The following is a 24645-nucleotide window of genomic DNA, read 5'->3' on the forward strand; positions in this document are numbered from 1 at the left end:
TCCAGCGCCTCCTCGACACGGTCATCGGGCCACAGCTAGAACCGAGGGCTTTCGCCTACCTCGACGATATAATCGTGCTGGGGAAAACGTTCGAGGAACATCTGGATAATCTGCGAGAGGTACTACAGCGGCTACAACAGGCGCGCCTCCGTATTAACAAGTGCCACTTCGGCCAAACCGAACTCCGATACCTGGGCCATCGGGTTACGAACGAGGGCGTACACACCGATCCCGAGAAGGTACAAGCAATAAGGAGCATACCAGCTCCTACATGCTTAAAAGAGCTACGTCGGTTCCTGGGAATGGTATCCTGGTACCGCCGGTACATCCCCTACTTCGCAGACACAGCCGAGCCGCTACATCGACTCCTACAAAAACGGCGAGGATGGAGTTGGGGAGAAGCCGAAAACGGTGCGTTCGAAACGTTACGCGCACAACTGGCGCAAGCTCCGGTACTGGCCTGCCCTGACTTCGACAAACCATTCGTATTACAAACCGACGCCAGCGGCCACGGCCTGGGAGTAGTCCTTACACAGGATATCAAGGGCGAAGAAAGAGTAATCGCCTACGCAAGCCGCACGTTAAACAGCGCAGAAAGAAACTACTCGGTAACGGAACAGGAATGTCTGGCGGTCGTGTGGGGCATTCGAAAAATGCGCCCATACCTAGAGGGATACCGTTTTACCGTTGTAACCGATCACCAGGCGCTACAGTGGTTGCAGAGAATAGAAAACCCGTCGGGAAGACTCGCTCGCTGGGGACTGGAACTGCAACAATACGATTTCACAGTCCAGTACCGGCGCGGCGAGCAAAACTTCGTAGCCGACGCCCTCTCACGACAACCAGATGACCTGGGGCTCCTAGAACAGCCACAAGACGCCTGGGTCCAGAAAATACAAGAAGGCATGAAACGAAATCCCGAGAAGTACCCGGAATACAAACAACACCAGGGACAACTATACCGCCGCATACCGGACACCACGGGACTACACCCAGACTGGGAATGGAAGAGATGCGTTCCATCCGCCGAGAGAGCCGAAACCCTGCGACGCATGCATGACGACCCGACCGCTGGCCACCTAGGCACCGCGAAAACAATAGCACGGCTCTCGCAACGCTTCTATTGACCGAGAATGCGGCAAGAAGCAGCAAAACATGTGCGACGCTGTTACAGCTGCCTGCAGTACAAGGCAATGCAACAAGCACCAGCGGGAAACATGTTTACCACCCCCGCCATGGGACCATGGGACGTTGCCACCGCCGATCTCGTAGGACCTCTGCCCCGCACTAACCAGGGCTACACAACACTACTGGTGCTGCAAGATAAATTCAGCAAATGGGCAGAAATACGACCACTACGACAGGCAACCGCAACAGCCGTCGCCCGGGCATTTGAGGAATTAATAATCCTCCGCCACGGATGTCCACGACTGGTAATTACGGACAACGGTCGACAATTTGAAAGCCGCGAGTTCCGAAACCTTCTGCAGCAATACAAGATCGGGCACCGGAAAACACCGCCATACACACCCCAGTGTAATCCGGTGGAACGTACAAATCGAGTACTAAAAACGATGATCGCACAGTTCGCCACCGACAACCATCGGGCCTGGGACAAAACCATAGCTGCGGCAGTATTCGCATACAACACCGCGAAACACGGGGCAACAGGAATGACACCTGCCTATCTGATATACGGTCGAGAACTCGCGACCGAGGGCACGGACCGACCCCCTGGAGACAACACAGGAGAAGAAGCAACAACGGAGGACATGCAGCATCGCAGGGCCGAAATCGCTCGCAACACGGATGCACAACAGCTCGCCCGAAACGCCCAGGGACAGGCAACGGAAACACAACGAAGGTACTACAACCTCCGCCGACGCCAATGGAAACCAAGAATCGGGGAGGAGGTTATGCGCAGAGAACACCCGTTGTCAAAAGCCACCGAGGGGTTCTGTGCCAAGCTAGCACCGAAATTCTCAGGGCCGTTCAAAATCAGTAAGATTCTCGGCCCCACCGTAGTAGAGATACAGGCCGACAGAGGGCAACGCCACCATGTACACATACAGGACCTAAAGCCCTGTGAAGAAGGAGTGGGAGAAAAAGAAGATGGCGAACCGGACGCCTATTTAAGCGACGACGAACAGAGGGCAAGCGACAGTTGTGCAAACGATGCGGAAACGACAACAGCACTCAAGCACGAGGAAAGAAGCGGTTCCACTGAGAGCAGAACACGCCAAACGACCGATGGAGGCCAGGACGAAGCCCAGCCCAACAGGCAGCCAAACAGGAGGGCCAACACCGGTACGCGGTCCACCAGCCAAGGTGCGACCCCCGCGACCGAGGCCACTGGACGAAGTGGCACCAGCAGGCCCATCCGTCACCGTGGAAGGCCACGTCGCGCGAAAAGCGACGACGTTGGAGAAGATGGAGGAGACTGTGCAGAGGAGACAAGAGCCCGGCAGCTCTCAGAAGCCGTCACAATCTTCGGCACCACCAACTACGACGTCCGTACCACAGTTCAGTGTGGAGGACGAAATGCGGGCCCTAGACGAACTGCTGGCCAACCTCGACCAGTCGAGGGCAATACAGCAGCCACTACCGCCATCACCACCGACCCAGATGGAGGTCGAGACAATCCGGGCACCGACGGAAAAGGGTCCGCAACCGATGGTGACCAGTCCGGAGCCGCCCAAACCCCCACCAGGGTCATCCGCAACAGGACCTACGCCGAAGCCCTCAAAAGCGAGGGACACAGCCACGGTGACAAAACGGCCGTACAAACGACCGTCGGCCAAACAACGGCCGGCGCCTCAAACAACGACACGACCGACACCAGGACCAGCACCGCCAAGACCATCCGAGGCGCAACCTACAGCGAGACCCTCCCTGCCAGGAGCATCACGGCCCCCCACGGCGACCTGGCTCGGATCAGGACCACCGTCGCAGCCATGGCCCGCCCCACCCTCCCACCCCAATCTCGCCAACCCTGTAATGCCGGCAGACGAGCCGGATGCCTTCCTGCTGAGATACGACAGGATGCGAGAAAGGCACCTCTACCGCCTCCCAGTAACCGGAGGTTACGTTACGATGCGGAGAAACAAGGGCGGGACGATCCACGTGCGATACCGGCCAAAGCCGCAAGAATAATTATAAGGTAACTTTAAGGCTAGGTATAAGTTGTACAGTAGCAAGTAAGGACAGTACATTGTAAGAAGTATGGTTAAGTTAGGTATAAAATTAGGTTAAGTCGATAAATCGTCAATACAGCAGGTAGAAGTCTCGTGCCTCGAAGTAGGAGGGGGATGTAATGATTATATAAGACACGAGACATCTCCCTCATACACCAGCCGCGAGCGCGCCACGCGAAACCGCGAAGCGCGACTTCCCGCGGCGGCCGCGAGGTGGCTACCGCGACGCCGCGGATTCTCGCGAGTAAATAGATCGCGACAGGCGTATAAGTAGGGCGGCGGAGGCCGTATCAAATCGGTTCGGGCTACGATCTGGCTAATAGAGAGGATTCTCGAATGCTACGACTGTATCACGAACTATCCCAACCTTTTCCTACGGACCACGCCAAGGCCCCAAGTGTCATACAACACGGGGAGACCCTTCCTGCGAGAGACATAAATCTCCGCCGTCCGAAGTGGCACGCACCACCGGGCATCCTCGACCCAAGTGTCACACGGCACGGGACTCTTCGCCTCAAGTGTCACGCGGCACGAGGAATCCCTAAACGCTCAGGCGGCACAAACTGCGAGCATCTCGTTCCCGAATACCTGTACCATGCGAAGCATTGTAAGGCCATAAAATGGTCACTGCGGTAACCCCGCTGCGTCGAGGTCGTTCTCGAAATCGTTAGGGAGCCGTCGAGTCACGATCGTCCGCGTTTGGACCCATGCATTATCGAGTACACTGTCTCATGTACTATCCGCTCTACTGTTCGCCGTCATACGATTAGCGCCGTTAGCTTTAAGTTGCGACCATCCGCTCCGCGTTCATCTTGCGTCGCGTTCCGATTATTTCGCGCTCCGATCATCCGCTCCGCGTTCATCTCGCGTCCGCGACTTTAGGTTTAACTTGCGTTTTGTATTATATTAATTCACGTCGCCGATCGACGTACGTACTGTGATGAAGGACCTCGGTCCCTAATAAAGAGATCTGTTTAACCCGTATCTGCGTTGTTCATTCGTGGCTCAGAACAACCCTGGACAGCCGAGTGAGCTGGCACATTCTCCCTACGTTCGAATGTTACAAGGCTTCTTGAAATTTTGTTTCAGGTACTAAAGCCAAAGACATTGACATACGCAGAACAGTATTAGGTACATTAGTCAAACCAAGTTTGCGCCACTTTCGCAGAATAGCCTGCGATATATCGTACATATATGTATGACAAAAAATGTAGCTTTCTATACATAGACAAAATTGTAATTTATATGATAATATATAACTTCAAACAGTATCACCAACCTGACAATAGTGAAACCAGCAACCATGTATATGCGCATTAGGGAATAACTCATTTAGAGTTGTAACAGCAGCTGCTTCATAATCACTCATTATGAATCTTATATTATTTGGTAATTCGGGTATTAAAGTAAATATTTGTTTCCATATGGCAGTATACATCGCAGCCGTCCGTGTTTCGCACAGTACAAGTATAGTTGCAATACCCTGCAGAGAAGCAATTCTTTATGTTTGTGAAGGAGCATTGGATACAATTTAAGAAGTAAATCCAATATAAATTATGTTTTACATTATCCATGTAGCGTATATGGATGGTGTAGACCTGTCCCATGTGTGGCTTCTTGGGTAAAACCTAAAATTACAGACGACTATTATTATCTACTATTATTATTATTATCTATTATTATCATATATACACAGTAAGTTTACTTTGAAAAGTCTGATATTCTTGATATAAACATTTAAGTTAAATAGCTTCTGTAATATATAGAGTTTAAGTTAATTAAATTGTTAAACAAAAACATTATATCTAAGAGTTTTATGCTACTTACTGCAAATGTTCCATCAACGAATATTTCTTTTGAATTCTTTAATCCTTCTAGCAAGCCGTCAGTTGTAATTATAACAGCAAATTCGTCTTTTAATGACTTCACAACAGATATTTTTAGTTTTTCCAATGGTTGATAAGTTTTCATCTGATCATACAAAATTTCTAAGGATTGCGGAATTGTGGGTTTGAAATTAGCTCTCTGTCTGTGCAACGTTGTTCTTAATTTTGAAAATGAACAGTAAGCTGCAGCATCTGGATGTCTTTAAATAAATATTTGTATAACATTTCAGTGAATTTATATGTATGTGACACTGTCAACAATTAATTTCAGTGATTTCTTAATATGTTTTAAAAACCCCCACACACTCTAAAAATTTAACACAAACTAACTCCATATGGTTGTTCTTTCCTGTGTACATCTGCTATTCCAAATCAATTCTACAACATATTAAAAAATCTTTGAAATCTGTAAGAGTGTCACATATCGATAGATAGATAAATATTTGTTCAAAATATTTGGAGAAAATATAAAAAAAAGTTGATAAAAGAAACACATAAGAAAAGTAAGCATAAACATACTTTCTACAAACATCATCAAATATTTGTTTAAATGGGATCAATGTCTCCCGACTCAGCTTCATCATTTCCTCTATCATAAAATGCTGCGTAGCAATATATTCTTGCCCAGGGTGGTTATGGGGTTTTAATAGCGTAATAGTCCCATCGCTGAGAACCATCACAGCCCCACAACATCGTGTGGTGCGTCGTGTGTTGCAACGATAAATATTTTCACTGCGATGATCTTTATTGTACACGTAATCGTTGTGTACAAAGACAAAAGAACCTTTCACATTACCTGCGATTTTTTCCATCTATTAACAGTATGATTACTTTGAGAGAAACAAAATATTATCGGCAATACAATGAATTTTAAACAGCCATAATTCAACATATGTAAAAAAATTGGTAAAACATTGACGACACGGTAAAATTACGATTACACATTTTATAGAACGAATATGAAAATACGATCATTACCTAGAATATAATTGATTCTAACAATATTGTATTGTAATATTCGTTAGCTACGCGTTGCGTGCGTCAGATGAAATAACAAATGGTGGTCGCTGACTAAACAAATGATTCTGAAGAACATAAAAATGAAAATATGGTCGATGATATTATCGCTGACAAAGATAGAAACTTTCCGTAAAATTAGTTCTAACAAAGAATGTTGTTAAAAATTTGTTTGAATGCTGCACCGCTCGATACACAGCATACGACGACCGAACACAGCAGGTTGGATCCTGACATTTTACTATAACTCTTGAACCATCAGAGATATCGGGATGAAATTTGCACTAAAATTTATTAAAAAATGTTTCTTATCTACTGATAATTATTATTTATTCTTCATATTATGAATATTTCAAGACATACAAAGAATAGAAAGTTAAATTATCAATGCCTTTTACCGTTAGAACATTGTCATTGCAATAATCAGGATCTGACCGTGTGTTCCAATTAAAATAGTTCAGCTAGTAATTCTGCTTCGTACACCACATGTAAAAGAAAAATATAAAAAATCACAAAGTATTGTATTCATTACTCAGAAAAATGATTATATTTTATAGGCAAAAAATACTTATCTAAATTATCTTTTTCACACAGAATTATTCCGGAGCTGTGAAAGCAATTCTACATATTCGTGTAATTTTTCAGTCCTTCGCTCTTCGTTGTCACTATTTTAATTCGCAATCACATTAATTTCAAAAATTTAATAATCCACGAATTCCGTTGCATGTCTTATATTTACATTTAATTGATGTACTCTTCTTTCATAAACTTATATATTTTAACAGAACTGTTTAGAGTTGAGATTACTATATTCCCATTTTTTATTGTTATAGAAACTTATGTACGTATCTACATATTATAATTCTACAAATACATTTGAATTCTACCCAGCACTGCTTATTTAATCTTTCCTTTAATTATTACATACAAGCTTTCTTACTTTCTATATCTACTTACTTTCCTTTACTTATTTCATACATTGGCACGCACAAATTACGGAGCGTTTATGATAATTTAAAATACAAGAATTAAAACTCAACCGCAAGGTTTACTTCTCACATTATATTATGTAGTTAAAATGACAAGTAAAAGGGATTATATATCTATATCAAAGAAGGTACATCTGATTGGGGAAATTCAGTATACATTTACAGTTATCATTCTAAACGCTGCTGTGACATTACACGCTGACTAACTGGTTTAAAACAGATTGTATAAAGCACGATCATATATGTCGCGTATAAACTTCAATTATTAATGCTTTCTATCTAAGAATATGATGGTTTTCAAGATCACAAGTTACATATTACTCACCGTGAGAACATTTTCCTTGCAATAATCAGGATCTGACCGTGCGTTCCAATTAAAATAGATCAGCTAGTAGATCTGCTTCGTACACCACATGTAAAAGAAAAATGTAAAAAATCACAAAGTATCTTATCCATTACTCAGAAAAATGATTATATTTTATAGGCAAAAAATACTTATCTAAATTATCTTTTTCACACAGAATTATTCGGGAGCTGTGAAATCAATTCTATACATTCGTGTAATTTTTCAGTCCTTCGCTCTTCGTTGTCAATATTTTAATTCACATCACATTAATATTAAAAATCGAACAATCTACTCATTTTTCCGTGGCACGTGTTATATATACATATAATTAATGTACTCTTCCTGCACAAATTTACTATCGAAACCATATATCGAGTAAAAACATTATAACCTAAAATTTATTGCACACTCCAAAAACCATTCATTTCTACACTTCAAACATTAATTGGTACCGGTACATGCGACAGACCCATCACAAGAATTCCTAACAAACATTTGGCACTTCAGATCAAGCACAGATAACACGACATTATGACAACGTGGTTGCAATTCCACGTATGTCAAACTTACAAAGACCAAAGCTTACACCACATTCGAAATCCACGAACCAGATTGTTTACTTTATAAACAAGTATTTATAAATGAAAAAAAACAGAACTGTTAAGAGTCGAGTTTTCAATATTCCCATTTTTTATTGTTATAGAAACTTATGTACGTATCTACATATTATAATTCTACAAATACCCAGACAACCAGGGCTGCACCGGGCAGCAATGTCGCGTTTTGGATCCCTGCTGCCGCGAGGCTGCACGGAAAACGGTGGGGGATTTTGCCTCACCGTAAGAGGGCAACACAGTCGCGCCAATGTTTCGAATGCCGTACGCAGCGCCATACAGGCACGTACAGGCCTTGTACTAGGGAGCAGGGGGTCTCTCGCCCCGGTAAGGTGATACAGAGCTGGTCGCGCTGATGTGGATCTTCCACATTAAGATGTCGGTAAAGTAAATGTCTATTGTACAAATGTGTAGCAGCAGCAGCAGCAGTCTTTCTTTTTACTGACAAAAATTAATATTTTTATTTAAATTACATACTACATACTATCAGGTCGTTCGGAAAGTAATTTTGTTTATCGTGTAGGGATGGCAATGCTTCTGTTTGTCATTACTAGACTGCGGATCTTTCTGCAAAATAAAAAATGTCAGCGTCGATTACAGGAAATAGAAACTAAATTGAATTGAATTATTTCTTCAGCAAAGGAGAAAACGAAATGACTTTCCGAACGAGCTAATACATTAACATATTACAATAGGAGAGCTGCATAAAGTCTAAATAAAATCCATCTCATCATTTTCATACAAAGAAACATTTACCAGTTACTTTTAAGGTTCGGTAGGTGTAGAGGGTTGAAACGTCTTCGTGCAAAAAAAAATGTGTCGTAGAAGGGAAAAGAAACTTAATTTATAATTTTCGGCTCGAGCGCGTTTCCAGCTACCCGAGTGCATCGGGCTGCCCGGGAGTGTCTCGATCTCGTCGGGCGGGTTCGGAAAGAATCGGACAAGTTCGGGCGAGCGAGTTTTCGCGCTACTCGAGATTCAATTCTGCGTTCGCACCAGTTCGCACGAACTTGTCCGCTTCTGTCTGACGTCTGAACGCGCTCGACGAAGTCGAGCCACTCTCGGGCCACCAGGCCACCCGATGGTGTGTCACGGATAGTCTGCGGATCTTTCTGCAAAATAAAAATTTACTATATCGATTGCAAGAAATAGAAATCAAATTGAATTGAATTGTTTCTTCAGCAAAGGAGAAAACGAAATGACTTTCCGAACGAGCCAATACATTATAACATATTACAAGGAGAGCTGCATAAAGTCTAAATAAAATCAATCTCATCACTTTCATACAAAGAAACATTTACCAGTTACTTTTAAGGTTCGGTAGGTGTAGAGTGTTGAAATTTATAATTTTCGGCTCGAGCGCGTTTCAAGCTACCCGAGTGCATCGGGCTGCCAAGGGGTTTCGAGCTGCCCGGGAGTGTCTCGATCTCGTCGGGCGGGTTCGGAAAGAATCGGACAAGTTCGGGCGAGCGAGTTTTCGCGCTACTCGAGATTCAATTCTGCGTTCGCACCAGTTCGCACGAACTTGTCCGCTTCTGTCTGACGTCTGAACGCGCTCGACGAAGGCGAGCCACTCTCGGGCCACCGGGCCACCCGATGGTGTGTCACGGATAGACTGCGGATCTTTCTGCAAAATAAAAATTTACTATATCGATTGCAAGAAATAGAAATCAAATTGAATTGAATTGTTTCTTCAGCAAAGGAGAAAACAAAATGACTTTCCGAACGAGCTAATACATTAACATATTACAAGGAGAGCTGCATAAAGTCTAAATAAAATCAATCTCATCACTTTCATACAAAGAAACATTTATCAGTTACTTTTAAGGTTCGGTAGGTGTAGAGTGTTGAAATTTATAATTTTCGGCTCGAGCGCGTTTCAAGCTACCCGAGTGCATCGGGCTGCCAAGGGGTTTCGAGCTGCCCGGGAGTGTTTCGATCTCGTCGGGCGGGTTCGGAAAGAATCGGACAAGTTCGGGCGAGCGAGTTTTCGCGCTACTCGAGATTCAATTCTGCGTTCGCACGAACTTGTCCGCTTAGACTGCGGATCTTTATGCAAAATAAAAAATGTCAGCGTCGATTACAGGAAATAGAAACTAAATTGAATGTCATCTCTTCCCTGAATGATTTTAATAGAGGAGAAATCATATATTGACATCTTCAATTTAAAAAATTTTCCAACAACTATCAATTTCATCTACTCAAGTTTGCTATAAATGCATAAAGATCCGCAGTCTATTCGTGACATATCAAGCGGCCCGAGAGTGGCTCGACTTCGTCGAGTGATTTGAAAATTACAGTCAAAACGTGTTGGTCGAGGAAGTGTCGACTTCCAGCTCAATAGTAATGACCTGTCATAAATCTCTCTGTAGAGAACAGCCCCGGGAACGGCACTGAAAGAAATCGAGTCTACCGGGTTGGGTCTGCCTGGGTCTGCCTAGCCCGACCCCAGCCGCGCGCCCGTGGTCTGCCTAGCCCGACCCCAGCCGCGCGCCCGTAGTCTCAATGTGTTGACTTCGATGGCGCACGCTGCGTAGTATGTGTGACCGCTGTAATAAGTATTTCAATACAGCCGAAAATGCGTGTGAAACGAGTCCTGCCTCCTCCACTCTGATCCAATCGTCCGCGCATTCGCACCTAGACACGTCACCGTAATCCTGCCTGGGAACCTTCTTCTCAGGCTTACACCAAGTACAATGTCACCAGTTCGAATCCATGCGTGTTGGCGTCTTGCCGCCATCCCCTACAATTGCGTAGTATGTAGTGGGCGGTAACGGTATCGTATCCTAACCCACTGCTGTTCCGCTGTCGCTCGTACTTACGAGGCAGTGTATTGAATCACTTGTTGGACATAGACAAATCTAAAATGTTTTTTCACTACGTGAATGAAATATGTAATTTCAGGACCGACGCTGTCGATCCTTACGTCAGAAAATGTCTGTTCCAGGGTTGTTACCTTTCACTTAAAAAGGCATCGTTGGTCAAGACTGGTTGCTAATATTATTCTCGAGGTGTAAATGGAGTTATTTAGTCGTATACAGCGTCCGTTGCCAGCTCCTTGTGACTCCAATTTTTATATTTCCATTTCTTTTGAAGGGCTCATTTTACAGTGGAAACTCCAAGGAATATAAACATATTTTGTTCAAAATTTAAATCACTGACGCACAGTGGTCTGGATTGGAAAATCGTGTGCCATTTTGTTATAACTTTTGAACCAGTAGAGATACTGCAATGAAATTTTCACTAAAAATATTTAAAAAATAGTCATTTTTAACTATAGGTAATTAAATATTTTTTGCATTTGTTAAACAATAATTTTTTATAAATTTTCATTGATATTTTTGATTTAAAAAAAAATTTTTAGAATATAATCGTACATACTATTTTTTACTTTCTAAATATGTATTTTTTATATTTATGTTTCACACATGTGTAACGTTTTATGGAATACGTAAAATATAAATTTGAGAAGTCTTGTTGCAATCAACATACACAAAAAAAATTACCGTAAAGGTAAAAACGCATTACAAGCGTGTCAAAGATATTTTTTATAATAATTTATAATGATTAAAAAACGAAACGAGCCTACTACCTTATATCTTTAGTTTACTAGAGGTGAGCGAAATATCAGAACGAAACAGAATTGAAAAACTTCTATTATATTTTAATACTAAAGAATTACCTCGGATGCAATATTTAACACTAAAATCTTACATTTTTCGCTATGTGAAGTCATCTGATAATAATTTGTACCAACAATATACCTCGCAAACATCCTATTACCAACTTTAATGGCTTTAAACAATAATAATTTGAGCGGGCGGAGAGAGGCGGAATTAATTTTTTCATGATTATTTAGAAGGAAGGTGTACTAAAAATATTCCAATTAATTAGAAAGCTAAACTCGGCTAAACTTTAAAGATATACCATCTTAAATGGAAAGGACTTCACAAATTTTTCTTAGGGCATTGAGCATTACTATATAAATAGAGTATTTACGTTAATAAATAATAGAAAGATATGATTTTTATCACAAAAGTCTGCTCTTCAATATAAAAAAAAAGCGAGAGATAATATTAAATAGGAACGTCAGGGCACCGCATCACAGAGAAGCAATTTTTCTCGTGAAAAATCCTCCTCTTAAAATGTCCTATTTTCAATGTTTATTGCAACTATTATATTTATTAAATTGTACTATTTTCTTCATTTCCGAGGTCTGTGAACATTTGGGAAGCAATGTTTATAGATATCGATACGAGAAAGTTCGTTTTTGGGCAGAAAGGCACACGATTTTCCAATCCAGACCACTGTGTGACGGCTCATCGAAAAAGACGTAAAAAACGAATTAGTTTAAATTTTTCGACTCCATACAGTTGATGGTCGAGGTTAAAAAAATAATTTTGCAATAGCCCAATCCTTTCCTAATAAAACCACCAAAAAAAAAGTGTAGCTCAATCGGATTTCAACGGAAATATGATTTCATTTGTTTCGTTGACAAAAAATTCGATTTTTTATAAAATCCTGAGGTGGTAGACAAATTCTGAGACCAGATTTGAAATAAGCGTGCAAGAATCTACGGGAAATGATGTACAGCATGTTGCAAAAAAGTTTTATTGAAATTGTGCAGGTTTAACGAATTTTGTCAAGGTTAAAAAACGTTCGTACCATCATTTCCCTACTTTCCGCATATTCTGCAAAGTTAGAGCTTTAATTTAAAAAAAAATTCATCGTTCTATCTCTTTTCTATCGAAAGTTATTCGACTTTAACACAGAAACTTGCGGCGACCCGTGCAGCGACCCTTGCAGCGACCCAATAGCTGCACGGGTCGCTGCAAGGGTCGCCGCCTGGATCGCGACGGAATGACCAAAAAAGGTGTGTCACAGCTCTGACCGACCAGTCCTGAACCGCTAGAGGACTCATCAGTAAGGCGGGCCCTGCCCGAGACGCTGCGATATCGGAAGGTGGTTTAAGACTGTATATATAGAGATCGGTGACGGATCAGGTAGCAGCGAGAAAGGTCTTTCTTTGACTATCTGTCCATCTTGTGGCAAATGTAGGAAATTAGCTGCCACAAAAGAGAGCGAGTTATTATTGTCCGCTTCTGTCCGAACGCGCCCGACGAGGTCGACCACGTTCGGGCCACCCGCCCGATGTGTTCCGGATAGACAGCGGGTCTTTATGCAAAATAAAAAACGTCAGCGTTGATTACAAGAAATAGAAACTCAAAAGAATGTCATCCCTTTCCTTAATGATTTTAATAAAGGAGAAATCATATATTGACATTTTCAATTTCAAAAATTTTCCAACAACTATCAATTTCATCTACTCAATTTTGCTATAAATGCATACAGATCCCAAGTCTATCCGTTACACATCGGGCGGCTCGAGAGCGGCTCGACATCGGCGAGTGATTTGAGGAGTTGGTGACAGATGGATAGACCGTATGGCGATTAACTTCATCAATCGATTGAATCAATTCGATCAAATTTGTAGCCGGTCAAATCTGGAGTCGGTGAAATGTCGGCGAAAACCGTGTGCGCTGTCCGGCGCAATGTTCGTCGAAATGTCATAACATCTCCAAAAATTCAAGTCTTTTAGTCTCGAATCTAATGTCGTTAATGCTTCGTACAGAGCTGAACATTTCGCTTTGAAACTTTAATTCACTGTGTGAAATCAGGGACTTAATCTCGGTAAAATATATATACATACCGAACAATACCGGTAACGGTACTATGCCAAGTGGCTGAAATAACACCGAAACCGTTAATTTACTTTTTCGAGCAAAAGCTCCTGAAAAACGAAGTTTGGGCTTTTGTTGTGCCATGGCCGAACTGCAATGTGCCACCAGCCGTACCCTTAGGAGTTAATAGCCGTAATAACCATAAAGACATTAAAGACCAAATCGGTCTAACCAGATTCCTTGGGGTTACCGTGCACTCGCTACCCCCGCCATATAAAAGATTCTGTAGACTTTTTCAAATACAGTGATATCCAATATTAATACAGTATGATTGTTTAAACATGTTTAAACAACGGTTTTGGAAACAGCGGGACAAACGATTTTTTCGAATCCATATTTATTAAGCTTAAGATTTTTAAAACTAAGAAAATGAAAAAACACTATCCGATTACCCGAAATGTCATCGAAAACGGTCAACACATAAACCAGATATACATAGTAGGCATTGAAAGATGTAAAGAAAAGAATCTTTGAATTTTTCTGCTCACGATTGATCTAAATCGCAGTTTCTTATAATTGTTTTAATTTTTAATTGTTTTCGAGTATCCATATTTCCATGCGAAATAGAACTACTGTTTCGGATTTTGTTCAAATTTGGATATGTTGCAGTCTTTAGTGAAATATGAGAAAACGTATCTCAAACAATTCCTTGAAGTCTTGAAAATTGTTGGTTTTACGGACGTGTAATATGAGGTGTCACAAGTTTTTCCTTAAATTATAACGGCCAAACTAACTGTTTACCCCGACACGAGCACTTCGTTTAAAATCAGGTATGAAGGGTTGGATCAGTCCGGTAGTGGAGGAAGTATAAGTGGGTGAATTAAAACCACTGGTTTAAACAGGGAAGCCGGGTTTCTGCGACTTCAAGATCACTTTTAATAATAATTTTAAACACGCGGTACAAATAACTGACAATTGAGATGTCGTTTCGGAGGAACGACTCACGGTTCTCGTTTCGGAGGAACAGAGATCTCTCTCAGTCATCAATCTCGACTGTTGCGGATCGGGGTCCTCGCATAATACGCGGGCATTCCCACCATACTCTCATACTGGGGAGCTCGTTAGAAATCGTTCAAATTGAACGCGAACGGTAAAGACAATAACACGGGACGAGACGGTAGCACAATGCTTTGAACGTATTTACAATCGTGTGTCAAACACTAACAAAACGATGAAAATTAGTTTTTGGTGCTCATATACAGGGTGCTCGACATAATAAAAAGAGACACCTAGCACATATTTTTAAATTTCTTATATTTAAAGGTGGAAAGTGTACACTCCGTTATGAATAAAACCACTAGAAACGGTCCTAATTCCGTCGAGTTTAGGCTTTTCTTAATCGGCAGAACGCCACGAATTGGCTCGTGTGACTTTCGTGAGGGCAGCACGGAAAATAATTATGTTCAGCATTCGCTCCTTAGCGGTTTCATGCCGAGCTACCTGGCTGGCCGGGGGATTGTCGGGCCGTGTTTATTGCACTACTATTGTGTTCTGGGCTCAGGGCTCAGGCCTCAGGGCTCGACCCTTGGGCGTCGGTCGTGTTCATTGTAGCCTCGAGTTAGCCGAAAGTATTCATGGATTTATTCATTTTCGAGAAAATAGAATAAAAATAAAATCACTAACCAGTGTTGGGCAAAAATTCAATCGACGATTGACGACTAAATTTATACTTCAATCGTTAATCGCGATTAACAATTAATATCCTCGTTTAGTCGTTAATTGTGGTTAACGAATAAATACCGATTGATCGTTATATTTGCGGATAAGATTAAATACTTATTAATCGTTAATTGCGGATAACGATTAAATTTCTACTTTAGTCGTTAATCGCGACTAACGATTATCAACCGTCAATCGGATGACCGATTAAATGCCCAACTCATCTGTCACCAACTCCTCAAATCACTCGCCGATGTCGAGCCGCTCTCGAGCCGCCCGATGTGTAACGGATAGACTTGGGATCTGTATGCATTTATAGCAAAATTGAGTAGATGAAATTGATAGTTGTTGGAAAATTTTTAAAATTGAAAATGTCAATATATGATTTCTCCTTTATTAAAATCATTAAGGAAAGGGATGACATTCTTTTGAGTTTCTATTTCTTGTAATCAACGCTGACGTTTTTTATTTTGCATAAAGACCCGCTGTCTATCCGTAACACATCGGGCGGGTGGCCCGAACGTGGTCGACCTCGTCGGGCGCGTTCGGACAGAAGCGGACAATAATAACTCGCTCTCTTTTGTGGCAGCTAATTTCCTACATTTGCCACAAGATGGACAGATAGTCAAAGAAAGACCTTTCTCGCTGCTACCTGATCCGTCACCGATCTCTATATATACAGTCTTAAACCACCTTCCGATATCGCAGCGTCTCGGGCAGGGCCCGCCTTACTGATGAGTCCTCTAGCGGTTCAGGACTGGTCGGTCAGAGCTGTGACACACCTTTTTTGGTCATTCCGTCGCGATCCAGGCGGCGACCCTTGCAGCGACCCGTGCAGCTATTGGGTCGCTGCAAGGGTCGCTGCACGGGTCGCCGCAAGTTTCTGTGTTTAAGTCGAATAACTTTCGATAGAAAAGAGATAGAACGATGAATTTTTTTTTAAATTAAAGCTCTAACTTTGCAGAATATGCGGAAAGTAGGGAAATGATGGTACGAACGTTTTTTAACCTTGACAAAATTCGTTAAACCTGCACAATTTCAATAAAACTTTTTTGCAACATGCTGTACATCATTTCCCGTAGATTCTTGCACGCTTATTTCAAATCTGGTCTCAGAATTTGTCTACCACCTCAGGATTTTATAAAAAATCGAATTTTTTGTCAACGAAACAAATGAAATCATATTTCCGTTGAAATCCGATTGAGCTACACTTTTTTTTTGGTGGTTTTATTAGGAAAGGATTGGGCTATTGCAAAATTATTTTTTTAACCTCGACCATCAACTGTATGGAGTCGAAAAATTTAAACTAATTCGTTTTTTACGTCTTTTTCGATGAGCCGTCACACAGTGGTCTGGATTGGAAAATCGTGTGCCTTTCTGCCCAAAAACGAACTTTCTCGTATCGATATCTATAAACATTGCTTCCCAAATGTTCACAGACCTCGGAAATGAAGAAAATAGTACAATTTAATAAATATAATAGTTGCAATAAACATTGAAAATAGGACATTTTAAGAGGAGGATTTTTCACGAGAAAAATTGCTTCTCTGTGATGCGGTGCCCTGACGTTCCTATTTAATATTATCTCTCGCTTTTTTTTTATATTGAAGAGCAGACTTTTGTGATAAAAATCATATCTTTCTATTATTTATTAACGTAAATACTCTATTTATATAATAATGCTCAATGCCGTAAGAAAAATTTGTGAAGTCCTTTCCATTTAAGATGGTATATCTTTAAAGTTTAGTCGAGTTTAGCTTTCTAATTAATTGGAATATTTTTAGTACACCTTCCTTCTAAATAATCATGAAAAAATTAATTCCGCCCCTCTCCGCCCGCTCAAATTATTATTGTTTAAAGCCATTAAAGTTGGTAATAGAATGTTTGCGAGGTATATTCTTGATACAAATTATTATCAGATGACTTCACATAGCGAAAAATGTAAGATTTTAGTGTTAAATACTGCATCCGAGGTAATTCTTTAGTATTAAAATATAATAGAAGTTTTTCAATTCTGTTTCGTTCTGATATTTCGCTCACCTCTAGTAAAATAAAGATATTATGTAGTAGGCTCGTTTCGTTTTTTAATCATTATAAATTATTATAAAAAATATCTTTGACACGCTTGTAATGCGTTTTTACCTTTACGTTAATTTTTTTTGTGTATGTTGATTGCAACAAGACATCTCAAATTTATATTTTACGTATTCCATAAAACGTTACACATGTGTGAAACATAAATATAAAAAATACATATTTAGAAAGTAAAAAATAGTATGTACGATTATATTCCAAAAATTTTTTTTTTAATCAAAAATATCAATGAAAATTTATAAAAAATTATTGTTTAACAAATGCAAAAAATATTTAATTACCTATAGTTAAAAATGACTATTTTTTAAATATTTTTAGTGAAAATTTCATTGCGGTATCTCTACTGGTTCAAAAGTTATAACAAAATGGCACACGATTTTCCAATCCAGACCACTGTGCGTCAGTGATTTAAAGGGCATAGCCGATTAAGATGTTCAAAACTGCCCTTAGAGGTTTTTCAATGGCTCTTGAACCATTCGAAAGCTGACCAATAAAAACCCATCTGAGTAAAATTTCAGTCCTCTAGCTTGCTCGTGAGGGTAGTTATAGGGTAAATTAGATTTCGCGCTTTTCTGCTCATTTTCCGCTCTCGGATGTTTTCTAAAATTCTAAAAAAAATGTGGCACGTGTCGGGTCTTAAGACGCATTTTATAGAATTTTTTCAGATTTTTTGGTTGCAAACTATGGTCGTGAAAAATGAAAAACACTCAAAACGTCGGAAAAATGAATATTTCTCAAAAATATGAAAACATGCTATTTTACTGTTTAGTGCCCTAATAAGCTACCATGAAAAGCAGTGTCCTCGATTTTTTTCAGATTTTTTGTTGTGGGAGATCATTGTCAAAAACAATAAAAACCAAACTGCTTCGACGTTTTTGCTGCTAGAAGGAAAGCTAGACTTGCAGGTTCTACCGTGGGGGTACATTAAGCTCTAATTAGTGTTACTACATTGAATTGGGCAATTTTTTAACCTCAGAAATGCGATTTGAGAGAGTAAACATATCGTCTCCTGTGGAATATATACCAAAATGTTCGAAGCGCTCACAACATCACAGGTTGGCGCAATGGTTAAGGCGTCGGATTACGGAGTGGATATGCTAGGGTTGAAATCCTGCCCACCACGAAGTTTTTTTTTCCATGCCTTATTTTTTATTTTCTCAATTTTTTATTATATGGTTTACATATATGATTTTAATAATATTTTTTCATGTTTTAAAAATATTTAAATAATATTTTTTAGTAAAATACATACAAAAATAATTTTGGAGTATTTAGTATTTCCGGCTGATGTGTCGTGATTTTACTTGGAATTTAATAATATTATGTTGTTGAATTAAATAATGAATAATTGTATTATTCAGTTGCATTTTCTAAAACACCTTAATATCATGTGCTGAAAACGGCTTTTTAAAAAATAGCTTCGCTTTCGACTGCCTCATAAACCGTTTGAACTATATGCACGTCAAATGTTTTATTGTGAGTGCTGTTGGCCACGGTTTACCTGAGATGTGCAAATGTTTGGAGCTATGGGATGATGATCGTCCGAAGGCTTCGATTTCAGTTTTCTGTGTGCTACCATAGAGTGAATTTCAGAAAGACATTTTACTTATTGTTAGACTTCTGAAGGATTTGAATTTAGAATGTCTAAAGTAATTTTGCAAACTATGGATAGCGATCCAAAATGTGTAAAATGTAAACGATTTATACGTAAAGTGCGAGACCAAAAAAAAGTGATCAGGACAGAAGTTCAGGCTAGAGAATATTCGGATATTTTGAAAAAAGTGGTGCAAGTTGGTGATATTTTATGTAAAAGTTGCCGTGTTTTCGTATTTTTTTGTAAAGAAAGTGTACATCAGAGAGCTTTCCGATCTCGATCTTCTGCCTCCACGTCCGCGGATATCTCCAATTCGTTTCAACCCCCTTCGATTGAGGCATCTTCAGCCTCCACGTCCGCAGACATCGCCGATTCGTTTCAACCCCCTTCAATTGAGGCACCTTCAGCCTCCACATCCGCGGATATCGCTAATTCGTTCCAACCCCCCTCTGTTGAGGCGCTTTCAGCCTCCACGTCCATGGATTTATCAGATTTGTTTCCACCCGCCTCAGTTGAGGCACCTTCAGCCTCCACATCCGCAGACATCGCCGATTCGTTTCAACCCCCTTCAATTGAGGCACCTTCAGCCTCCACATCCGCGGACATCGCTAATTCGTTCCAACCCCCCTCTGTTGAGGCGCTTTCAGCCTCCACGTCCATGGATTTATGAGATTTGTTTCCACCCGCCTCAGTTGAGGCACCTTCAGCCTCCACATCCGCAGACATCGCCGATTCGTTTCAACCCCCTTCAATTGAGGCACCTTCAGCCTCCACATCCGCGGACATCGCTAATTCGTTCCAACCCCCCTCTGTTGAGGCACTTTCAGCCTCCACGTTCATGGACTTTTCAGATTTGTTTCAACCCCCCTCGATTGAGGCACCTTCAGCCTCCACGTCCATGGACATTTCGCATTCATTTCAACCCCCCTCGGTTCAAGCATTTTCAACTTCCTCGTTTATTAACGAATCGCATTCGTCATTAGTCGAAAGTACCTCTAGTACGCACTCAACGACAGGTGACCCTACATTTACAACTTTTAACCGTCCCGTTAGACCAGATCCTCAATATATTGAAATGCCATTTTCCAGAGTAGTTTCTACGCATGCCTATTGCTTTGTGTGTGGTTCGAAAACAAATATTTCCACGATTCTACCTGAAGCTAGAAAACAGGTGTTTATTTTTAGAAGATTATACATTCCCAAAGAAAATTGGTGCTGCCCCGAACATTTAATAAAAAAACGTTTCATTCAAGACGTAATTCCAACTCTAAGAATTTATTCAAACAGTAGTTTAGTTGACGCAGATGAACTTCGCGATTATTTTGAATATCTTTCAGTTACCAACGATTCCACTATTCATGATAAAGTTGGTGATTTTACATTATCTGAAGAGAGATTCAGAATATTCACGGGGTTCACATGGGAGAATCTCATCGAACTCCGTGAAATGATGACATCAATGAGAAGCTCTCAACAGCGTGATGTAACACAAGCAATAGTTGTATTTTTATTTAAATTGCGAACGGGTAATTCTAACAATCTTATAGCGGCAACGCTTGGGTTGGATCATGAACAGAAAGTATCTCAATATTATAGTTCCGTCATAAATAGTTTTGAAAAAGATATACTTCCGTTTCATTTTGGAGTCGCAGCTTTCACCCGTGAATATCTCATAGAGAATGAAACCTCTAATATTGCAAAACGGTTACATAAAATCGGCAACCACCTAGCGTTGATTTTCGATGGGACGTATATTCGCCATCAGAAAAGTACAAACAACGAGTATCAACGTAAGTCATATTCAGGACAAAAAAAGGTACCGTTGTGTAAACCCTTTACCATCTGTACAACAAATGGTTATATTGTTGACATGGCCGGTCCATTCTATGCCAACCAGAAGGATGCCGAGATCATGAGAATTCTTCTTCGAAATCCAAATGGATTTAAATCTCTCATGAAACGGGGAGACTTTTGTATAGTCGATAGAGGTTTTCGCGATGTTGTACCCGATTTAAAAGCTCTCGGTTTTAAAGTCCTCATGCCTGCTTTAAAAGGCAATCGTTCACAACTTTCGACTAAAGAGGCCAATTATTCTCGAAAAGTGACAAAAATTCGTTGGGTTGTAGAAGCAGATCACGGTATACTAGGTCAAAAGCATCAGCTTCTGCACAAAAATCTTGATAATAAAATCCTCCCAAAAATTGGCTCTTACTTCCGGATTGCGTGCTTTTTAAACAATAGATTTGGAAAACGGCTAAACTCTGATGTTACACTTTCAGAGGAAATAATAAGCAGGATATCGAGCCAAGATAAAGTAAAAAATACGTTAGCGATACAAGTTGAAGAAAATAATTGGAACCGTAAAAAATCTCAATTTCAAATAATATCCTCGGCAGATATTCAAGATTTTCCGGAAATGACGGAAGTAGATTTGAAAATTCTTTTCACGGGATCGTATCAATTTTCTCAAGCTATCTCATATTTAGCAGAAATAATGGATGAACAGAATAACATAAATATTTATTATTTTATTCAAGAACATAGTATTATTAAATTCTTAGTAAAATCGCGACATATTAACCGGAAAACATACAGATGTTACATCCATTATACACCCAATTCAATTGGATACTCAGGTATAAAACGCTATTGTTGCGAATGTGCCAACGGTAACCGTACTATTGGGTGTTGTTCACATATAGCAGCTATTATTTATTACTTATCTCATGCTCGATATCTCCATAGTATTGTACGACCAGCAGAAATACTTAGCACCATTTTTAATCAAAACGAAGTAACGCCAATTATTAACGAGAACAGTGATGAAGATTAAAAACCATCACGTATTTTCAGCATACTGCATCAACAAATACAACGGTAAGTATTTTTATACTAATCGTCATATATGTATACATTTAGAATACAAAATATAATTAATTCTATAATTACTATTATAGAATACATGAAAACGGAAGCTGGAGGCAACAACAATAGGGAGAAGGCTGACCATCATTTGTGCAGCATCCTGCCCACAATTGAAAAAGATAAGTCTATTTCTATCAAATTCCATACACATATTTATTGTTACTAGAAATAAGTAATTCTGTATTTATAGGACATGCAGAAACAAATGCTGCGGACTGACAATGATAACTCTGAAGACCCAGCTTCTACTTCTTCCTATTCCTACATTATCATCATTATTATTATAATTATTATAATAATAATAATAATAATTATTATTATTATTATTGTTATTATTATTTAGAATCGAGGAAATATACTAAATACTCCAAAATTATTTTTGTATGTATTTTACTAAAAAATGTTATTTAAATATTTTTAAAACATGAAAAAATACTGTTAAAATCATATATGTAAACCATATAATGAAAAATTGAGAAAATAAAAAATAAGGCATGGAAAAAAAAACTTTGTGGTGGGCAGGATTTGAACCCTAGCATATCCACTCCGTAATCCGACGCCTTAACCATTGCGCCAACCTGTGATGTTGTGAGCGCTTCGAACATTTTGGTATATATTCCACAGGAGACGATATGTTTACTCTCTCAAATCGCATTTCTGAGGTTAAAAAATTGCCCAATTCAATGTAGTAACACTAATTAGAGCTTAATGTACCCCCACGGTAGAACCTGCAAGTCTAGCTTTCCTTCTAGCAGCAAAAACGTCGAAGCAGTTTGGTTTTTATTGTTTTTGACAATGATCTCCCACAACAAAAAATCTGAAAAAAATCGAGGACACTGCTTTTCATGGTAGCTTATTAGGGCACTAAACAGTAAAATAGCATGTTTTCATATTTTTGAGAAATATTCATTTTTCCGACGTTTTGAGTGTTTTTCATTTTTCACGACCATAGTTTGCAACCAAAAAATCTGAAAAAATTCTATAAAATGCGTCTTAAGACCCGACACGTGCCACATTTTTTTTAGAATTTTAGAAAACATCCGAGAGCGGAAAATGAGCAGAAAAGCGCGAAATCTAATTTACCCTATAACTACCCTCACGAGCAAGCTAGAGGACTGAAATTTTACTCAGATGGGTTTTTATTGGTCAGCTTTCGAATGGTTCAAGAGCCATTGAAAAACCTCTAAGGGCAGTTTTGACCATCTTAATCGGCTATGCCCTTTTGAACAAAATATGTTTATATTCCTTGGAGTTTCCACTGTAAAATGAGCCCTTCAAAAGAAATGGAGATATAAAAATTGGCGTCACAAGGAGCTGGCAACGGACGCTGTATACGACTAAATAACCCCATTTACACCTCGAGAATAATATTAGCAACCAGTCTTGACCAACGATGCCTTTTTAAGTGAAAGGTAACAACCCTGGAACAGACATTTTCTGACGTAAGGATCGACAGCGTCGGTCCTGAAATTACATATTTCATTCACGTAGTGAAAAAACATTTTAGATTTGTCTATGTCCAACAAGTGATCCAATACACTGCCTCGTAAGTACGAGCGATAGCGGAACAGCAGTGGGTTAGGATACGATACCGTTACCGCCCACTACATACTACGCAATTGTAGGGAATGGCGGCAAGACGCCAACACGCATGGATTCGAACTGGTGACATTGTACTTGGTGTAAGCCTGAGAAGAAGGTTCCCAGGCAGGATTACGGTGACGTGTCTAGGTGCGAATGCGCGGACGATTGGATCAGAGTGGAGGAGGCAGGACTCGTTTCACATGCATTTTCGGCTGTATTGAAATACTTATTACAGCGGTCACACATACTACGCAGCGTGCGCCATCGAAGGCAACACATTGAGACTACGGGCGCGCGGCTGGGGTCGGGCTAGGCAGACCACGGGCGCGCGGCTGGGGTCGGGCTAGGCAGACCCAGGCAGACCCAACCCGGTAGACTCGATTTCTTTCAGTGCCGTTCCCGGGGCTGTTCTCTACAGGGAGATTTATGACAGGTCATTACTATTGAGCTGGAAGTCGACACTTCCTCGACCAACACGTTTTGACTGTAATTTTCAAATCACTCGACGAAGTCGAGCCACTCTCGGGCCGCTTGATATGTCACGAATAGACTGCGGATCTTTATGCATTTATAGCAAACTTGAGTAGATGAAATTGATAGTTGTTGGAAAATTTTTTAAATTGAAGATGTCAATATATGATTTCTCCTCTATTAAAATCATTAAGGGAAGAGATGACATTCAATTTAGTTTCTATTTCCTGTAATCGACGCTGACATTTTTTATTTTGCATAAAGATACGCACTCTATCCGTGACACACTATCAGGTTGCCCGGTGGCCCGAGAGTGGCTCGACTTCGTCGAGCGCGTTCAGACGTTAGACAGAAGCGGACAAGTTCGTGCGAACGCAGAATTGAATCTCGAGTAGCGCGAAAACTCGCTCGCCCGAACTTGTCCGATTCTTTCCGAACCCGCCCGACGAGATCGAGACACTCCCGGGCAGCTCGAAACCCCTTGGCAGCCCGATGCACTCGGGTAGCTTGAAACGCGCTCGAGCCGAAAAT

At 40.6% G+C, this 24645-nt stretch overlaps 1 protein-coding gene across 1 annotated transcript; it reads right to left on the reverse strand.

Annotated features, from left to right (window-relative positions):
* Positions 1 to 4254: 4254 nt before the first annotated feature.
* Positions 4255 to 19680, reverse strand: LOC143219534 (uncharacterized). Its single transcript, XM_076445470.1, has 6 exons — positions 19536 to 19680; positions 5600 to 5876; positions 5022 to 5280; positions 4760 to 4822; positions 4474 to 4677; positions 4255 to 4368 (listed from the first exon to the last, which is right to left on the reverse strand). The coding sequence occupies exons 1-6, from the start codon at positions 19678 to 19680 to the stop codon at positions 4255 to 4257; spliced, it is 1062 nt and encodes a 353-aa protein (XP_076301585.1).
* Positions 19681 to 24645: the final 4965 nt, after the last annotated feature.

The sequence above is a fragment of the Lasioglossum baleicum genome, unplaced genomic scaffold (genome assembly GCF_051020765.1).
Source record: "Lasioglossum baleicum unplaced genomic scaffold, iyLasBale1 scaffold0047, whole genome shotgun sequence".
NCBI classification, from domain to species: Eukaryota; Metazoa; Arthropoda; class Insecta; order Hymenoptera; family Halictidae; genus Lasioglossum; species Lasioglossum baleicum.

Excerpts from the sequence above, each read along its gene's own strand:
- LOC143219534 (XM_076445470.1), bottom strand. The coding sequence starts at position 19,680 with ATGTCTGCGGATGTGGAGGCTGAAGGTGCCTCAACTGAGGCGGGTGGA. Across the intron at positions 4,823-5,021 it reads TCGTTGATGGAACATTTGCA|GTTTTACCCAAGAAGCCACA; the intron begins GTAAGTAGCATA and ends CTGTAATTTTAG. Across the intron at positions 4,369-4,473 it reads GCTGGTTTCACTATTGTCAG|GCTATTCTGCGAAAGTGGCG; the intron begins GTTGGTGATACT and ends GATATATCGCAG.